We start from the raw sequence: 21,249 nt of genomic DNA on the forward strand, positions 1-21,249 counted from the left end.
CATTTTTTTTCCTTCAAATTTAATGTTTTGGGGCATGAGTTATATATGCTGTTATGAATTGATAACTCAAGTTATATATGCATAAATTTAAAGATTTAAGTTATTGTTTTTCTTCTCCTGCTTCACTCTTCATCTTCTTCTATATTTTTATTTTTGGTTATATATGGTATTGAATCTTTGCCAACTTACATATCCAGTTTCATAGTTATTAGTTAAATCACAGGATCAAAACCATTCTTTTGCACAGGATTAATAGATGAACTCAATTGGAGTGATGTGGTTTAGAGAATGGGATACCCTTTGGGCAGTTGTAAAGGCTGAAGCATCCTTCAGGAGAATATCCTCACATTTGTTTGTTTCTCAGGCTTGGTTTTCGGTTCTTGTTTTCTTTGCTAATTTCTCAAACTCATGATCAATCCCTTTCCACTTCAAGAATTGCTATCTTCCAAGATTTTTTAATTGGTTCACATAACTAATTGATTCCTCTACTTTGCTTCCTTCCAACCTTAGAGGAGGGCTTAAGGGAAATTGTGATGTTTGTCAAAAAGTGAAAGATGCCCTTCCCATTAATCAGAATTGCATTTTTTTGCCTCCAAGTCGGTGCCCTTACAAAAATATTGAAAGAAGAGTGGAAGTTTAAGTATTGTTCATAGGATATTTGATTCCAGTTTGGATATTGTTTTTAAAAATCATATTCTTCTCTTGGTGAATCAGGTTTTGATCAGCATATAAGGGAGAAGGGAGGAAGGTAGAGAACAACTGTTACTTTATGCAGTTCAGATGGCAGGGATGGGTTATGAAGCAAAATACCTTGACACCAATAATATTTTGAAGATCTTTGCAGCTGAAGGGGTTGAGTTCCTTTTGTCCTGTGAAGGGAAGGTAATTTAGTTTCTGCAAAAGCCTCTATTGTGTGTGTGTGTGTGTGTGTTTGAGTGTACAATAGATTTCTGGTTAAATAAATCAACTTTATATTAACTAAAAACAGTAACTTTAAACCATAATTGGAAGTTTCTTTTCTTTCTTTATTATCCCAATAAGTAAAAGGAAAGTGTTAACAAAAATTCCTAGAGATGATTTTACGCAAATAAAATTGGTAAGCTTTCATTGGGAAAGAAAACATTTATTATATCAAGAACACAAAAGTGTAATACATATTTTCTTTTTCAATAGAAATATATTATTTTTAGACATTTAGAATCAATTCAAAGAACTAAAATTAACACAACTGTACATAAAAAAGAAGGTAAACTAAAATCCAATTAAAAGAAAAGAATTCTTCTTTTAGCTTATATGTGATCAGGGTTATAGTAGCTAATATATTGCTATCTATGAATAATGAGATTAGGTACCTTTGTCAGAATGCAATGGAAAAACCATCTGCCTATTTTTCTCTGCAAACTGGTGCAGGCCTTGTAGAGCATTCATCCCCCATCTGGTTGAACTTTATGACACACTGAAAGAGAGAGACAAGAGTGTAGAGATCATTTTTGTCTCCTTTGACCATGATGAGAATGGATTTAAAGAACACATTAAGAGTATGCCATGGCTAGCTGTCCCATTTGATGCAAATTTGCACAGAAGGTTGATTGATAGATATGGAGTTAAGCGAATCCCATCCTTCATTCCTTTATCCTCTGTTGGCATAAGGGTTGAAGAAGACTTGATTGGTTACATTGAAGATTATGGTGTTGATGCATTCCCTTTCACAAGAAATAGATGTGAGGAATTGAAAGCCATAGATGAAAGAAAGCGCAATGAGGCAAATTTGGAAGAATTACTGACACATGAAGGACGCAACTTTCTCATCTCTGGAGATGATAGAAAGGTAGCCTAATCTTGCCAGGAGATGTTATTTACCTAAAATAGCCCCTGAGATTGTAAGTGACAATTATTTTAGTTTTTGACTTTTCTGAACTGTTTTTTAGTCTCTCACTTTTCAAAAGATCATTCATTTTAATTTTTTACGAGCATGTTTTTCACTGGCATAAAGGATTGAAGTACTAAACATCTTTGGCCATACAACTAGAGAAGACTTGCATAGTTTTCTTACTTTGAATTCATATATATGTGTGTCCCATTTTTCCATATACAACGGTTGCTTGTATAAGTAACTCTCTTTTTAATGCAACCCCATCTCTCTCTCTCTCTCTCTCTCTCTCTCTCTCATTAACAACCTTAACCTTACAACTCACTATGCAACAGCATATTTTTAAGAAACCCTCAATAGTTTTTTGTGCAAATAATTAGTTATTTTTCATAAGTTAAAAGTAATTATTACTTCAAAATAAGTTAAACTAAATACACACTAAATGAGAATTTAGAAAAATCAGAGATTAAAGTGATTGACGCTTTTTATCTTAGGGATTAGTATGTGAGTTCACTCAGTTAAGATCTTAAATGACATATCTTATTTTTGCAGGTACATGTATCTGAACTCACAGGTAAAACAATAGGCCTCTATTTTTGTGCATACTGGTCTCCTCCTTGTAGTGCCTTCACTGTCCAACTTACAGATGCATACAACCAACTCAAGACAGCAAAAGACCACTTATTTGAGGTTGTTTTGATCTCCACAGATAGAGACCATAAGGAATTCAATGTCAACATAAGTACTATGCCATGGCTTGCTGTCCCATATGAGGACAGAGCAAGGCATGACCTTTGTAGAATCTTTGATATCAAAGGAATACCATCGTTAGTCATCATTGGACCAAATGGTAAAGTCATTAGTATGAATGGGAAGTTTATGGTCTCAGTATATGGGGCAGAAGCTTTCCCCTTTACCGAAGCAAGGATAAGGGACCTTGAAGTAGCTCTGAGGGAGGAAGGAAAGGCTTTGCCACAACAAGCTGAGGATGTGAAGCACGAACATGTACTTAAATTGGATATGGCCAAAGCATATATGTGTGATTTCTGTAAAATGAAGGGGAAATTCTGGGCATTCTCTTGTGATGTCTGTGACTATGACCTTCACCCAAGTTGTGTAGAAAAGGTCAACATAAATGAAAGATTGTAAACAATGTATCACATTAAGTTTTGTATGGACTTGTTACTTTTTTTGTAGTGATGGAATTGAAGAACCTGTAGAACACAAGAAAACTTCATATAATCAATATGTTATTTCAAGCTGCTATTACAATTTAAGAATAAAGTATATATTGTGAGCTTCTGTAAGGAAATGTGTCTGTGTTGTGGGTAGATTGACACTGTTTGGGAAAGTCTAGCTACATTTTTCAAGGTTGTGTGCCTTACACTCAGTTCAGAAGCCTCATATTGCATGTTAATATGAGCAGAAAAGTTTGTATGCAATAGTGCATTTTTTTTTTTCTTCAAATTTTTGGCATGCAAATATTTATTCTGATTTTTAACTTGTTTTACTTTCTAACTAGAAGTAATATTATATTTTTCTATATTAATTGTATTCTAACAAATTAAAAAGAATATAAATAACTATAGAAAAAAATACAATACTATATATATCTACATCTATATCTATAGAGAGAGAAGATTGAAAATGTTTATTTTATTTCTTATAAATATTTAATGATTATTGATATTGATTGTATAAAGATGTATTTATTGATAAACAAATAGGCCATAATATAGTAGAGGAAAGAAAATGTGCACTTCATGTTAGTATCATGAATTGAATCATATTTGAATAAATAAAAGCACTTCGAATAATTATGAGAGTCCCATTTATTTAGAGTTCTTTTGAAAAACATGATTGAAAAAATTACTAATAATTGTATAATTAAAAAAAAAAACTGTTTCCATATTTTAGAAACTTCAAAACAAAATCTAAAAGGATTATGTCTATAATTTTCAAGATTTAACAAATTCACCATTTAACAGTAAATCAAAATGAGAGATTAGTGTATGTAGGGAGAAAAAAGTACTACCACCCTCTATAACCAACTACTACTAATTAAGAACCCTTTTCCGCTTTACTCCTAGCTATCGTTAGATAAAATTGAGGAAAACAATAATAACACAGAACAGAGAGGGAACAGAGAGCTGCATCTCTAAGGGGGGGAACTTTGAAATTAAGACAAAAGAAAGAGTGATAACATGGGGTGGATTTGGAGACAACAAAAAGCCATGAATCTCATGGCTAAAACTCGAGCTATGACCAACGCATGCTAAGGACATGTTTGGTGGTGACAACTGTTGATTGGTGATGATGGATGCAGCAAGAATGGCATTAGTCGAGTTGATGGCTGAATGTCATGAGAAGAGAGTTTATGAAATCTTGCATAGGCCTAACCACTAAGAAACCAACAGCATAAGGCGCTTGTATGTTATTGATCAAAACTGTTTCCATATCAGCTACTATGAAAGGCGATAATTCTTTTTTAGTAGGTTTCAAGGCGGTAATATAGGAGTTATAAACACGCTTACAAATTTCTTTTAGCTTCTTTGGTTCCTCAACAACATCGATCATTTTCAAGAACTTGGTAGTCATTTCATCATTGAACAATTTTATGATTATTTTAGTAACTTGGACAGCTAACACATTGCTCAAAATAGGATCAATATGATGAACCTTTACTGTATTGAATCAATAGTACTTTAAAACTTCTTATTTTACTAAGATTATACAAACAAGGGTGTGTTTTCAACTATGATGCACAAATATATTAAATTTGGTGAAGTACTCGTATGTCGTATTATATCTGTACTGGATACTCGATGTCTGTACTATAGAGTTTGCTTCAACATCGAAGTTTGATTATGTTATCTTTACATTTCTTAATGCGTATTTTTTCTTTGGATAATAAAGCGATTATTATCTGTAACAAACAGTTTTAGGATAATTCGTGTGTATCATTTTACGATAGCAAAAGGACTAGCAGTCAAGGTTAAAATCAGGAAAAGAAAAAAGAAATAAATCGCCAAACTTTAGCTACTAATCAGATAATATAAAAAATAGGAAAGAATATTCTCCTAATAATTACAAATATACAGGCGATCAAGCTTGTGAATAGATGTCAATCATTCCTAGCTTGCTAGCATTTGGTTCAAATTTTGCCTTCTGCAAGGATTTTGTGCTCATACCAGCTTCTTGTGACTTTATTGGAATCCAGTGTAGGCTGAAAGTTTCACTTTTCATTTCTGACTTTATGAAGTTTTGATCAATCCTCGCCGCTTCATCCTGTTGTGTTATATAGGGTTGTGAACTATGCTGAAAGCTGATTTACTATCACTGCACAGCTTCATAGGAACTTCAAGTGGAATAAATGGGTAGTGTAGTAGCTTATTTGTTCAAATACGTTCACGGACACCTTGCACAGATGAGAATCATGGTGGAAACCTCTGATACCAATTGATAAGATTTTGGGAGAACTACACCACAAAAGCTAATTGTTATAGTTGGAGAGCCCAAGACCTTATAAACTCCACTTTAGAATCTCATACTTCTAATGTGTGACTCGAGTCTCATACCTTGCAATTGGATTCTAACATACAGCTTCTAAATGTCTCATAGTAGGAGAAAGCATACACTGACTCACTACACTTCCACTGAGAAATGTCCAATCTAGTGGGAGATAGGTGGGTCAATTTCCTACTAAATGCTGGTAGGATTCCTTTTTTCTACCAGATTGTGTTCTGCATTCAGGTCCAAATTCCAATTACAGTCCGAAGGCATTCCAACAGCCTTGCACCCCAATTTTCTAGCCTCGCTTGGTAGATCAAGGATATATTTCCTTTGGGAAATGAAAATACATTTTCATTCCCAAAAAATATTTTTAAACTGCCTAAGGTCCTTGACTTTGAATTCTGCTAAAAGTCTATCTTTAAGCCTCTCAATTTGTTGGTTGTCATCGCTATTAATGACTATATCATCGTCATAGACAATAACCACCACCTTCTTCCTGTTCTCATCTTGTTTAACAAAGAGGCTGTGATCCGCTTTCCCCTGTGTGTACCCAAATTGTTTCATAGCCAAGATGCCTTAGGGGATTGTTTTAGTCCATATAAGGACTCCTTCATCTTGCACATTATGCCTAATTTATATTTTCCTTCAAATCCAAGCTTCCATTTTGGAATATATTCTTCACATCTATTTGGGGCAATCCTAGTGACAGTTTGCAGCAAGAGAAATTAGGATTTTCATGGAGTTTAGTTTTGCTACTGGTGCAAAGGTTGCTTCATAATCAATACCATAGGTTTGAGTATACCCTTGTTCTACCAGCCTAGACTTGTATCAGCCCATGTTTCCATCAGCTCCTACTACATTTGCATCCCACCACCTTTTCTTCTTTTGGAAGCTCTATACATCCCGTGTTAGTTTTCATTCAGAGCATTCGTTTCTTCCATTCAGCACCTCTCCAAATTGGATCTCCATTTATTTATCTTTGTAACAAAGGCCCTGGACTTTGTTGACAACTTGGAATAGGTGAGATGATTAGATATGGGATGTTGAGTGTAGGACTTAACTCCTCTTCTAATGGCAATAGAAATATCAAGATCATCAACAGCAGCATGTGAATCATTAATTGTGCACTTACCTTCCTCAACTTGTGTGTCTTCTACCAAATTTGGCAGTGCTGCTTCCACTTTATTTGGCACTGGTTCTGGTGGTTGGTAGGAATTCATGGTCTCCTAGAGTAGACTCAAAGCTCTGTTTTGTTTTGGTGGGGTTCTCCACGGATTGTAAGCTCTATATGTTCAGGTTCTAGAAATGTAGGCTCTTCTAAAGATGAAGTGGAAGTAAGATAGGAAGGCATATGGAAGGGTTCAAATCCGTAGCTTCACTTGGATTCTCCCCCTGAAGGGAAACATTTAGAAAGAAAGGTTGATGTGCAAGGAATGTGGTGTCACAAGAAACATGAAAATTCCTTGTGGAGGGACAACAGCACTTGTGTCCCTTTTGTGAGGGAGAAAAATTGTTTCTAGGTCAAATTTGCCTCAAATAGGACCAGGGTTGTGGACAAACACACTACAATCAGAGACTCCAGGAGGAGAAGAGTTGAGTGCAACATTAATGTATTGAGGAATTATAATTTACCATTTACCACCTTTAATACACTTGAGTGCAACACTTTTATAATAATGGTGGTAAATGGCAATAAGAAAGGTGCAGCACGTGTTTTTAAAAGTTTATGAAATTAATTTAAATAACGAAATAAAATTAAGAAAATAAATTATACTTGAATGTCATTATCAAAGAGTTGGAAGGTTCAAATAGAAGAGAAGGTGAGAATGTGAAATAAAAATATGGAATGAAAGAAAGTGATGGATGAGAGTCAATGAGCGAAGAAGGTTGAGTGAATGTGGTGATTCATTTTTTCGTTGAAGTCGTTGTTAATGAAGCATTCTTTTTGTTGTATTTTCTATTTGGTGTACGAGATAACTGCAAACTTCATTGTAGAGGAACAAAATGGGAAAACAACGGGAAAACTTTATTTATGTTGGTTGACCCTAACGGTGGATAAAGTAGCATCCAATTTGACTAATTTTCCAAGTTGAGGTTCAGAATTTATTACATGAAGCTAGGGTTCTTCAAAAAAAAAAAGTGGAGATTTCCTTCATAGAAAGAATCACTTCAATCACCAAATTAAAACTGTTGAAGAATTATTGAAGAAAAGATTTGGTTACTACACAAGATTGAACTTTCATCCTATAAATCCTCAAAACCCTATAACATAACTGATTCTCCACAAGCCATCATCAACATTGCCCAGAACTTGAGGCAAATTTTCTCATGAGTTCTATATTTTCCGCAATAGTCGACCCAGGAGTACCAACAAAACCAAGAGAGGCACAGCTGCATACAGTCTGCTCAACATAAAGAAGCAGATTCGGTAATTTCTGAGTGGAACAATATTTTCTCCCACTTGTATTATCCAAATTTGAAGCGAACCTCTGTCCATGACCAGCTGCCACGAGTTTTATTGCTGCTCGCCTAAACAAGTCATCATCCTCTCTGAAGAAATACACCTTGTAGTTATGTGCATCACTTATCAAATCACCCAAGTAAGTTTCACTCCAATTATCTCTAGGAAGATCAGTCATCACAAAAACATGTATAGGTAGAGGACCCTTCTGCCTCAAAGATTCTAATTTTTGTCTTAACCCATCAAATGTAGCCTTCTGATGATTCTTAAACTGCCCATCCAACAGTCTAAGTTGCGCACAAAGAAACGGAGCCTTTATGGTGGCTTTAGCAAACTCCTTTCCAGCAGTCATAATTTCAGGGACAAATGGAAGAAACTTAATCTTCTCCATCAAAGCTTCAAGCTTCTGGTCTTGAAGCATATCAACATATAATTGAGAACCTTTGTAAGGGGCAGAGAAAAGGCTTCCAAACGCAAGGAGCGAGGCTGATTCAACTTCAGAACCCAGTCCAAGAGTCTTAAACACGTCTTTGCGTCTCCTAACATAAGATATTTTCTTTTTCTGCTTCAATTGTTGATCAGGTTGAAATGAATCTAACATGCCATCCTCATGACCATCTTCATGATAAGTCCACACCGTAGTTCGGCAATCTTCATTAACAGCATATAAACAGTTTCCAATACTCCCATTAAGCCCAGATAGCAAAGATCCACATTGCTTTAAGCTTCTAAAAATCGAAGAGCTCAACTTCGTATCTTCTAAACAAGCCATATCTAAACTTATACCACACCATATTGACACAAAATCCCTAAGATCAATCACGCGAACAAAAGAGGACGAAACAATCGATGATATGTCAACAATTTCAGCAATGGAGATATAGCGTCCACTCCTAATGAGCTCAATCACATGATCCCACACCAAAATTCGAATTTCCTTCGGATCCAAAACCCTAAACTTTGGGCAGCTACCAAGGGCAACAGCATGATGATCAAGAATTGGAGGAACCACCAAAGTTCGATTGAGTATAACTGCCATTAGAATTGCATTCTTGAACTCCGAAAGCTGGTTGCTGAAACCACTGTGAGGTGCGTACCACATGAATTTCTCCCCAATTGCTAGGGCTTGGCGTGAGCATTGAGGATCTTCTGAGGCTGAAATCTTGTACAGTGCAGGGAATTGGGAATTAGATTTTGTATAGCAAAGATACAAAATGGAAAACACTATAAGGACACACAGTGCGAATCTATGAAGGGGTTTTCTTTTGGGTAAAATTCTGGAAGTTATGTTTGGACTCATCACCGATGATAAGTTTCTTTGCATCAATAAAACAATAAAAAAAAAAAAAGTGAAGATTTCAATTGGAACAAAAGTTACGAGCATTTCAGAGACACAACTCTGGTTGGGTTTCAGACAGAACATTCACACGATGGTTCCAATTTTTAACGTGAGTCCCGTAGTAATGGTAAGAGAGATACTACTGAACTTGAGTCATTTATTTACAATTTCAACTTATAGTTTATTGTTTATATATTTTTTAATTTATGCTTAATTCATTAACTCCAACTTTTATCATATATATATACACATACCAATTTTAGTTGCCAAGATAAAACTGATGGCAACAATGATTACCAAAATAAAATATAATGCTTAACTAATTTTAACCTGATAATAATTTCACTATCATGCATAAGTTTTTCTTTTTCTTCTTTTTATTTATAAGCCCCAATGCTTGCATGACTACATTGATGTAATGAATACGCATTGACATTAGAGAATGCTAGTTTTACTTTGATTTTATATAAAAATAAATTTAAAAATAAGAAAAAAAATAGGCAGTAAAATAAATGATATAATAAAAGAAAATTAGAAAAAAAATATCATTATACAAAATGTTATATGAATAATGTAATTTTTAATGCAATATTATTTCATATCCCGTAAAACGGTATTAAAACATGAAACTCAAAAAATAAAAATAAAAATCTAATAGCGGACATGACAAGAAAAAGGAAATTTTTATAGAAAAAAAAATTATATAAAAGGACCAACCACACATATATTTACACAAGTAGACCCATTTACTGTAGCATGTTGCATGCATTGAGGCAGCCAAAATTCGGTTCCCTGAGAATCGAAATCTAGACATTATTTTTTCTCTCAAATTTTTTAAATATTTTTATATAATAAAATAAATTTTATTATTTAAATTATATTTATATATTTATATTTTGTTATGTAAAAATGAATAAAAATAATAATAATATTTATTTTACATGTTTATTAAAATTAATTTTATATAATTATGATAACAAATTATATTTTTATTTTTTTATTATATTATTTAATATAATTTTTATTTTTGTAAAATGATATTAATATTATATTCTGAAATTATATTTTTGGTTATTTAATATTAAATTTTTAAAAAAAATAAAAATTACAATAATAATTGAATTAATTTTAAATTTGTATAAAATAAAAATTACAATAATAATTTATTTAATTTTATATTTTTATAAAATAAATAAAAGTATTAAATAATAATAAGTTTATTTATTTAATTTGAGATATTAATTTTTATTAAAATTTATATATAATTATTTATTTTAAAAAAATATGTTATTAATATTAATAAATATTATTAAATAATATTATGTAGATATATATATATATATATATATAATCATATATTTAATATAAATTACTAATACTAAAAATTTATAAGTTGCAATGACATTCATAAAACTAAAAATTACATGAAGAAAATTTTAAAGTAATAACAATGACATAAATTAATGGCAGAAATTAGAAGCTTGAGCAATGTTTGGACATGTCTTCCTTGTGTGACCAGGAGTGTGACAATAAAAACAATTTTTTGGCCGACTTTGTTATTCTCTAATGTCTATCTTTGTCCTTATCCTATTAGACTTGAGTCGACCCTTTGAAGTTCTTTTCAGTTCTGAATTTGGACACAAAGTTGAGTCCGTGTAAATTGGTCAATAGTCTTCATGTCTGATTTCTCTAAACTGACCTTCGCATACCTTAGAAACTTGTTGTAAGGTATACATGGAAGAAATGTAGATGTCAAAGTTGTGGTGTGTGTGTAAGCATAAAGCAAGTACATGCGAGCAAGAGATGTAAACATTTTGGAACTTGCCAATCACACTACATCTCATCTAACTGTACTGTAAATCTTTCTACGAGTCGAATTTCTGTTGGATGTTGTGTTTCTTCAACTAAAAATTTAGTGTTTGTTCTGTCAAAGGTGATAACTCTATGAGTATTCTCTTTTGACCGTGCATCTTGAATTGTTTTAGTTGCAACCTTCGAGTATATGTTCAACATTAATCATTGCATTTATTTCCTTGCCTCTGTCAATGAAGAACTTATTGCAACAGGTGTATGTTTCTATGACCATTGAGCAAATTGGCAAGTTTTTTATTTTCTTCAAAACCGAATTGATTGACTCTGTTAGGTTTGTTGTCATGTATCTCCAGCGTCATTCGTAGTCCCGTGTCAGTGTTCATTTTTTCCTTGGGATGTGTCCAACCATTGCGCAGCTTCAAGATTATTATCTTTTATTATGTTGTAATAATAAAAGAATCTCAGTTCAATCATCCCATATGCTGGAACAAGATTACAAATTAAATTAATATAATTGGCTAAACAATTGTATAAAATTTAATGATAATATAGAGTACGTAAAAAAATTAAAATTACCCATATTGATAACATTTTTCTTCTGTGTAGCGTTTTTGAATCGTCACATGAAGTTTTGTGCAATGTATCTAATGCAATAGACATGGATAGAATTGTTTTCTGTCAAACCACTTCCATTTCTGGAGTATGCACTTCTTATGGCCTTGTGACGATCCAAAATAAGGCACAACTCCTCTTGTGGGGTTACGTACCATCTTAAGTTTTTTTAAAAAAAGAACCATGCATTGCTAGTTTCACCTTCAACCACAGCAAAGACAATGAGAATTATGTTGTTGCGGCCGTCTTGCGCTACTGCCACTAATAAAGTCCATTTGTATTTACTATACAAAAATATTCCATCCACTTGAACAATTAGTTTGCAGAAGGCAAAACCATCAATACATGGCTTCAAGGTCCAAAACAACTTCTTGAAAAACACATTTCCCTCGTCAAGCAAGTCACCCTTGTATGCCAGTTGTGTACTCAATTTTCAAATGAAGCTCGAAACATGTAGTTGCATTGCAAGCAACTGTCTAGGTAACTTATGATATGACTCCTCCCAATTTTTAAAGATATTTTCAATGACATGTTTCCCTAACCATCCTTTTTTATAGCTGATTGTGTAACATATTGTAGACTTTATGTAGGCTAAAATAGTTGCAATGAGTGTGGATGGATCAGTCTCAATAATTTAACGAATGGTTTAAAAAATTATTCATGATCCCAACTTATTATAATCGATTGAAATGAGTGGAGAAGCATATGCATTGATGTATTTCCCTACTCATTTAAATAATATACTTATTATTTAAATATTTTAATTAGTTTTTAAAAATGTAATTATTATTATTTTCTAAAAATATTATTTATTATCATAATTATGTAAAATAAATATTATTATTATTTTTATTCAATTTCACATAACAAAATATAAATATATAAATATAATTTAAATAATAAAATTTATTTTATTATATAAAAATATTAAAAAAAATTGAAAAAAAATAACATCAAAATTTTTGTTCTTGAGGAGTGCATACTACAGTGAATGAGTCTACTTTTGTAAATATATGTGTGGTCGGTTCTTTTATGTATTTTTTAATTTTTTTAATATTTTTTCTGTAAAAACTTCCAAGAAAAAGAGGGAGAAAAAAAGACATTAAAAAGTCAAAAATTTTCTTAATATTTTGTCTTCCAATTTCGGGAAGGGACAAAGTCAGAGGTAACCCGCAAAGTTTGGTTATTCTCTCATGGGGAAGAGAGAGCACAATGTTTGTGGTTATTAGGTCCATGAAAGGCTCAAACAAGCTAAAAAGGAAACCAAAAATGGCTGCAAATTTCAGTTAGAGGAATACTAGTCGTTTCCCTATACCATACCCTTTTGTTGCTAATTGTTTCAAACACCAAAAGACACAAAGTACACAAATTAAACACATCCAAGTCCTTTTGTCTCTCAGCATTGAAGGAGGGACAGAAGAGATTCAAAACACGAAGCAAGTTAACCTGCATTGTTCTTGAAAACCATTTCCCTTGTCACAAAAAAAGTGGCATGGCCTTTTCTTCATCATAGGACCCAAATACAAAACAACAAACATAAAAAAAAGAAAAATAAAAATAAAAAAGAAACTTTTGAGGACCCTTTGATAAGAGTTTTGGTTTTTGGGTTTGTTTTCGTTGGAAGATAAGAGAAAAGTTGAAGATATTGCAAGAGGTTTTTGGAAGAAAAAGGGAGAGAGAGTAATGTGGCTGCAAAAGAATCATCACTGGGACAAGAAGGATGGGGTGAATGGGATAGTGGCAGTGGCTATAGACACAGAGAAGGGAGGCCAGAATGCACTCAAATGGGCCATTGACCATCTCCTCATCAAAGGTTCAACTGTGATTCTCATCCATGTCAAGCTTAAGCCATCTTCTCTTGCTGGATCAGCTTCTATTTCTCTTTCAAACCCAAGTGAGTATTATAAATAGAGTTTTGTTATATTAACCTCCACATTCTCCTAATAATTTTCCTAATGCTTTTATAAATTATGTATTAAATAAAAAAGTACATATATTTATTATCTTGAAAACATAAATATTTAAATTTTTCTAATAATTAGACAAATTTATAGACATAAAAAAATAAGAGTATTTAGAATTATGCTTATACATTTTGTTTGTGCCATTACATGAAAGTTATAGTAACACGTGATGTTAACATTTTTAAGCATTTAAAAGTGAAAAGTTTTCCTTAAAAAAGAAACTATTTATTATATTTCTATACTCTTTCTAGGCTTTTGGACATGAAACAAAAATAGCTAATTCATCAAAACTATAAACCAATAGTTATATGTAATAAATTTATAATATGTTTTAAAAATTTTCATGGTAATAATTATCAAATTAATAACTCATTTATTAAATAATGAATATATCTACTTATATAGACAATGGATGAGTGCCTTGATAATAAAAATCCTAAAAAAAACAAGAAAGGTATTGAAAGAATTTAACAAGTAATGCATTTGATAATACGTTTTTGTTTTGTATATTCTGGAGTGAAAAATAGTAGTGGTTGTTAGTTATAATTAGGATTGGAAGGAGCATTTCTGATATATTAAATATTTTCTTTTTCAATAAAATTTAGTACTTTTAGTTTCTTAAAATCATCCTTCGGGATTGATATTAATAATTTCCATGATATGGTAGCATATTGGATCATTTGAGCGAATATTTCATTTTGCTATATGATTTGTTAAATGTACAAGTGACAAGAAAAAAAAAGTTTCAAAAGGAGGGAAAAAAGAAGGCATTAACTAGCTACCAGATTGTTTACTCGCTTTGGTGATTGCAGGGTCAGGGATTAATAGTATTTCTGAGCTGGTTTGCAAGGACCCTGATGAACAAACCAAAGAAGTTTTTCGCCCTTATCGTGTATTCTGTGTACGAAAAGATGTAAGTGTTGCCTTTTTCTTGGAAGAAAAACAATGAGTTGGAAAAAAAAAAATCTCAAAAATTCAACTAGCTTTTGCTTTAGTTTAGTAGCTGTTTTGTTTATAAATTTTTTTCTATTTTTATTTTCTGTTCTGATTTTCAATTATAAAATTGTCACCTTATTTTAATTATGTTTCATATTTTCAAAGAAACAGAAAATAGAAAAAAAAAAGTTATTTTTTAGTGTTTTTTATTTACAAATCTTTGAAAATGAGGCGACAATTTTCTAAACAAAAATTCAAAAGTAAAAATAGAAACAGAAAATTTTCTGAAACCAAACAGATGTCTCGGCAAGCGTCCATTTCCACACCAGTTCTTTGTGCACTGTTTCATGTTGTGATAATAATGTTAAAATGTGATAACCACAGTGTCCTTATGAACCAAACATAATTGAGCAAAAGTATAATTTGGAAATAGTTTTCATTTTAGAATTCGTGACATTATTTGAGCATCTCATCAAATTTTTTTCTGTTGGTTGTTGGTTCATAGATACACTGCAAGGATGTTGTATTAGAAGATGTAGACGTGTCCAAAGCTTTGATTGAATATGCTTCTCAATCTGTAATTGAGCATTTGGTCATAGGCTCTTCAAACAAAAGTGGTTTTCTTAGGTACGTTGTTATGCCTCTCTCTCGCTCTATCTCTCTATACCCGAGAAGATTGTGTTGTGCCACAAAATTTTCCAAATTTTGCTGTTTAACTCCTATTTCACCGTCAATATGTAAATTTAAGATATGTATGTGGTCACTAGAAGCATAAATAGTTTAAGAAAAATGTTAACTTCAACATTTAGATCTGAGTTTAAGCATCTAATACTAATAAGTTTTTATTAGAAAAGAAAATTTTTATGATACTTTTATTTGTTTAATGTAATAAATACTTAATTTTTAAAGAAGAACTTACTACCTTTGGATCTTAAACTCAACCGCAAAGCTTAAGAAAATCAATATTTTTAAGTGCAGCTTATAAATGATCTAATGAACTAAATGCTAAATGGAATGATGTAAAGTAAAGAAAAGTTGGCATGTAATCAAACTTTCAACTGGAAAAAAAACTGTCATCATGTCGTACATAATGTACACAACAGTTTAAGGCTTCATCATGTTATTTGAAGTTTTGGTTATGTACCTTGCTGTACAAGTGTTTATGACTAAGCATAAATTGTTGCTTAGATTTCCATATTGAGTATCTGTGTGTGTCATTTACTAAGGAACTTTTTTGCATCAGAAGATTCAAGATAGCAGATATTCCAGGAACAGTATCAAAAGGTGCCCCAGATTTCTGTACAGTATATGTTGTTTCCAAAGGGAAGATTCAGTCCATGAAATCTGCCTCTCGTCCTGCTCCTTCCTTTTCCCCTCTGCATAGCCAGCTTAATCAAGCCACAACTAAGTCAGACCAATCAGATCCACGCGTGCCTCTCATGAATAGTAACATCACCACCCCCACCCACACCAACAACAAAAGCATTATCCCATTAGGTAAAGTCGGCTGCATGGATCATACAATGTAACTAAAGAGGTCAAATTAAATATTTCCTTTGGTATTATTTTGCCAGAAATAACATTTAATTTGATCTCTTAAGATCACACGTCAATGTGTTTGTGTGTGTGTGTGTGAATTGTCATACTGATGATCAATGAGAAATTTGGTTCCTTTCAGGACTTGAAAGAAGGTCCTTTGATGCACCCCGTAGATCACAGGATGGAACAGAATCCTTCAGGTAAAACTAAAAGCAAATATTTTCCTTATACATTTCTTTCTAGGCAAATGAGCATTTACATTTCTTAAATTTGCTCGCAGGTAGTCATTATCAACTATCACGGTGATAAAAAAAAGTGGGGATAAAACAAGGGGAAAATGAGTAGTTGATAGCCCATTGCATATTTATTTGAGTCACTTCTGAAGAATTAAGCTGTGAACACTCATTCATTTGTTAATTGGAAAACTAAAATTGAGAAAACCAAATGAGCAACAAGTTGAAAAGGAAGAAAATGAATCAGAATAAAACCCAAATGTGACATAGAAGATAAAATGCTAACATGGCAAGAGATATGTTTAGGAATAAGTAAAGGAGCTATTTTGTTGACAATAAAATGGGACAGCTAAAATTGTCTCTTTTAATTTTGTAGTATTTTTTCAGATTCATGCATATAAGAAAGATAAAAAGCTAGTGAGAGACAAAGATAATTGTATACAATGTGACATACAACGTAAATATTTAGATGTTCAACTTTTATCTTGCATGGCTAACATAAGTAACAATCTCTGCATTATCTAAAAATGGTATTGAAAGCAGGTCACCATTCACTAGGAGAGGAGTGGAAAAGTCCTATGGGGACATTCAATTTCCAGATACTGACATAAGCTTTGTAAGCTCTGGAAGGCCAAGTACAGACCGCTTATTCCCTTCCTTGTATAACAACTCAGAGTCAGCATTTTCCAACCCTCGATTATCATACAGCTCTGACACTGATGGAAATTATAGCTTTGAATCAACTCATTTTGGAAGGAGGTCTATGGATGTCAGCTCTGATTTCTCATCCTTCTCACATGATAGTGAGGGATTATCATCCACTGCATCACAGGGCATGGTAAGGAAAGAAAATGCATGCAAAGTGCATTTTTATGTCCTGTATTACTTGTTCATGTGTTAGTAGTTCTCCCACTGATATAAGAGGGCCAAAGAATTTCATAATTTATATAGCTATTCCAAAGTGAGGGAGTACATTTTAAAGGACAAAGTGCATTTGTAGCCACTGATTTGATAATCAAAGATTGACATTGTGATACATCACAAATATAACAAACAATTTAGTTGTTAAAATCTCAACCATAAATTGGAAAATCAACAGCTATACAAGTACTTTATCAGAACTATACAATAATATATCATCAAATTAATATTTTACTATAGTTTAGCATATGTTAGTATACTGTTTAACAAACTTCATAGGCAATTAAGCAAAATGTTTCATAATATTAACAATACAGTATCATTAAAACAACAAATGTCATAAACACGATTAAAATCATTGTTCAATATACCTAAAACTGTAGATTAAGCAAAGTTAGTGGAATTTAACAATGTTTACTTAAAGGGTTTAGATGACAAAAAGAAAATTTTAAGGGGAGTAGTTGAGAAAGTATTAACCTACATGGCTTGAGTGTAGTTTATCCTGGAAATATATGATCAAATATTAACTATTTCAGTTACTTATAATGTTATTTATTGATTCCTGATTGCTCCTACCTTGGGGGCAAATCATGTCTTGCAAGTACAGGATGATGTGGAAGCTGAAATGAGAAGACTGAAGTTGGAGCTCAAGCAAACAATGGAAATGTATAGCAATGCCTGTAAAGAAGCACTCACAGCACAGCAAAAAGTATAAAATAATTTCATCTGCTTCCTCAGCTAAAAAAGCACAAAAAGATCTGACTCTGTCATGTTATGCAATGCATCACAGGCTGTAGAACTCCAGCGCTGGAAACTAGAGGAAGAAAGGAGATTGGAGGAGGCAAGACTTGCTGAAGAAGCTGCATTGGCAATCGCAGAAAAGGAGAAGGCAAAATCAAGAGCAGCCATTGAGGCTGCTGAGGCACAGAAGAGGATTGCAGAAATAGAAGCACAAAAGAGAATTAATGCAGAATTAAAAGCATTTAGAGAAGCAGAAGAGAAGAGAAAAGCAGTTGATGCTTTATCAAGCCAAGATGTGAGGTATAGAAGGTACACAATTGAGGAGATTGAAGCTGCAACAAATTTTTTTTCTGAGCAACTGAAGATTGGAGAAGGAGGTTATGGTCCAGTTTATAAGTGTTTTTTGGACCATACACCTGTTGCAGTTAAGGTTCTACGTCCTGATGCAGCACAAGGAAGGTCACAGTTTCAGAGAGAGGTAAGTAGACATAAAACTGTCTGCCCACATATGCAACACTTCAAATTCAATATCATATATAGAAGTTTTGGTTTCAACCAAAAAACCAAATATGGGGTTTTGAGTATACAAGTCAGGCAAGGATGAAAGGGCTAAAGATATATGGCAAAGATATACACAAGATTTATGAGATATTCATAAATAACTTCTCTTAGGCTTGTCTAATTTTAGAGATGTGACACTTTGGTTAACAACATAACGATTTTAAATACTTATAAAAAGAAACATAATGGCTTCAAATTGGTAAAGTGCTTCTCTAAAGTGAAAAAGGCTTCCAATGCCTCTAAAGTGTACAACTAGGGTGGAGTTGCCATTGATTTAAATTAAAGTTCATCTTGTACTTAACCTACTCACCTTTACCTGTGAACATTAGAGGCTTTCTCACTTTAGAGGAATCATATCCGATAAATTGTGATCTGTGACTGCAATTGCAGCCAAATTACTGCAATTTTAATTTTAAAGATGCCTGCAACTGTAACAAGGTCACAACTTGAACCACATTTACCTACAACTTTCAAAAATTTTAGTACAACACCAATGTTACAACAATCACAACCACAGTTAAAAACCTTATGCACATTACAGGTTGAGGTTTTGAGCTGCATTCGCCATCCAAACATGGTTCTCCTCCTGGGAGCCTGTCCAGAATATGGCTGTCTTGTATATGAGCACATGGCAAATGGAAGCTTAGACGATCGCCTCTTTTGCCGAGGAACCACTTCTCCAATTCCTTGGCAACTGAGGTTCAAAATTGCAGCTGAAATAGGCACAGGCTTGCTGTTCCTACACCAGACAAAACCTGAGCCTCTTGTGCACAGAGACCTTAAACCAGCCAACATCTTGCTAGACAGAAACTATGTGGCCAAAATCAGTGATGTAGGTTTGGCCAGGCTAGTCCCTCCCTCTGTGGCAGACAATGTGACACAGTATCGCATGACATCAGCTGCTGGAACATTCTGTTACATAGATCCTGAGTATCAGCAGACAGGAATGTTAGGTGTGAAATCTGATATATACTCTCTTGGGATCATTTTCTTGCAAATTTTGACAGCAAGACCTCCAATGGGTTTGACTCATCATGTTGAGAGAGCCATTGAGAAGGGCACATTTGTTGATATGTTGGATCCAAAAGTGAATGATTGGCCAGTAGATGATGCCTTGAGCCTTGCAAAGATTGCTGTCAGGTGTGCTGAACTGAGGAGGAAAGATAGACCTGATCTTGGCAAGGAAGTGCTACCTGAACTAAATAGGCTAAGAGCACTTGCTGAAAATAGTGATCAGTATGTTATGTTTAGTGGCTACTTTAGCCCATCCAATCAGAGCCAAGTTTCTCTTCAGCTGGTAAGGTTCTTTCAGTTAATGTTGGAATTATTAGGGCAGGGGTCCTTAGAAGAGTATTTTTTGAACTTATTTATACCTTATAATGCTCAAGTGGCATTTTAATGAGTTTATGAGAGTAAATTATGAGTTTATCGTAAGCACTTCATAGCTTATTTGAATAAGTTTAAGGTGAAACTTATGATGAGCTTCTATTGAATAAGTGATTTATTAAGTTGTTTACCTAAATGTGACCTTATTTAGTATGACAAGCTTATGACACATGGAAATAATTTGCAGGATGGAAACAGTTCTCCACTTCCTTATTCTGGGGAGAGCTCAAGAAACACATCAGGTCCTGTCTGACATTCACTCAAAACAAGATCTTCTTCAGCAAAATAGATAGTATGTTCAGTGGAAATGATCTCAAGGACAAAGTGTAAATTATATAGGTGAATTATGATGTAAGAGGGTGCATGATTCTTTCATTTTGTGCATGTGATTTTTGTTTTCTCAGTTTAATTTAGATTGTAAAAACAGAAAAGTTCTAGTGTAAGGACATGAACCCAAACTACTACACTACAGGGACTGCTTGGTCCGGACTTGAATCCCAATCAAGTTATTTTGCATGTACTTTAAACTACTATAGTTCTTATAAAATGTATAACATTTTCTTTAGTTACAAATGTATAACATTTATACATTTCATGATTTTTTTAATAAAAAAAATTATTTGTTGGTTCTTCAATTTTTATCCCTAGTTAGAACAATGATTAGCAAAGCCATCCTTGTTACGGAGTTAGATTCTTGAATGTCTCACTAAAATATTAATGATGGTTTTGTTAACATCATTTTTAAATGATAATTTTAAGCATATAAAATAAATACTTGTAAATAAAAATTTATCAATTTTAGTTTTTAAAATCAATCTTAAGGATAAAGTGTAAATTACATAGGTGAATTATGATTTAAAAGGGTGCATGATTCTTTTATATTATGCATGGGACTTTTGTTTTCTCAGTTTTAATTTAGATTGTAAATACAGAAGAGTTCTAGGTAAAGACATGTTTAAATCTATCTATTAATAAAGAATATACTAAAAAGAGTAAAATGTTAGCACTTTCTTAAATGATAAAAACACAACATTCATGTGAGGTCCCGTAAAACCTAGAAAAAATATGAAATCATTATTATTATTATTTACACAGATTCAATCGAGGTTAGACAAATAGATTATTGTAATTTTAAAAGTCAAAATTCTTGGAATACTATTGTTCACAGGTTACAAAGACTACCATGCAGAGTGACATGTGAAACCCAAATGTGCAACAAGGATAGTTGCAACTAAACAAACTGCATGACGAGGACAATAATATTTTGACAGATGGCTAACCTGTGAACTTCATGCCGCACCTATTCCTTGCATATATATTTTAAGGGCACAAAATAAAGACAAATTGCTGAATTTTATTTG

The 21,249-nt window shown here is 32.9% G+C and overlaps 2 protein-coding genes and 1 pseudogene across 2 annotated transcripts; 2 read left to right on the forward strand and 1 right to left on the reverse strand.

The window, feature by feature from the left end:
* Positions 1-303: 303 nt before the first annotated feature.
* Positions 304-3,126, forward strand: LOC113848210 (probable nucleoredoxin 3). Its single transcript, XM_027477621.1, has 3 exons — positions 304-882; positions 1,349-1,828; positions 2,423-3,126. Exons 1-3 carry the CDS (start codon positions 781-783, stop codon positions 3,017-3,019), a joined length of 1,179 nt encoding a protein of 392 aa, XP_027333422.1. The 5' UTR covers positions 304-780; the 3' UTR covers positions 3,020-3,126.
* A 4,543-nt stretch (positions 3,127-7,669) lies between these two features.
* LOC113848376 (O-fucosyltransferase 30) lies at positions 7,670-9,163 on the reverse strand. Its single transcript, XM_027477855.1, has one exon. It carries the CDS (start codon positions 9,142-9,144, stop codon positions 7,678-7,680), a length of 1,467 nt encoding a protein of 488 aa, XP_027333656.1. The 5' UTR covers positions 9,145-9,163; the 3' UTR covers positions 7,670-7,677.
* A 4,127-nt stretch (positions 9,164-13,290) lies between these two features.
* On the forward strand, positions 13,291-20,216 carry LOC113847170 (annotated as a pseudogene).
* The last annotated feature ends 1,033 nt before the right edge of the window (positions 20,217-21,249 follow it).

Source organism: Abrus precatorius, unplaced genomic scaffold, assembly GCF_003935025.1.
Source record: "Abrus precatorius isolate BTA unplaced genomic scaffold, Abrus_2018 Scaffold8, whole genome shotgun sequence".
In the NCBI taxonomy this organism is placed as follows: domain Eukaryota; kingdom Viridiplantae; phylum Streptophyta; class Magnoliopsida; order Fabales; family Fabaceae; genus Abrus; species Abrus precatorius.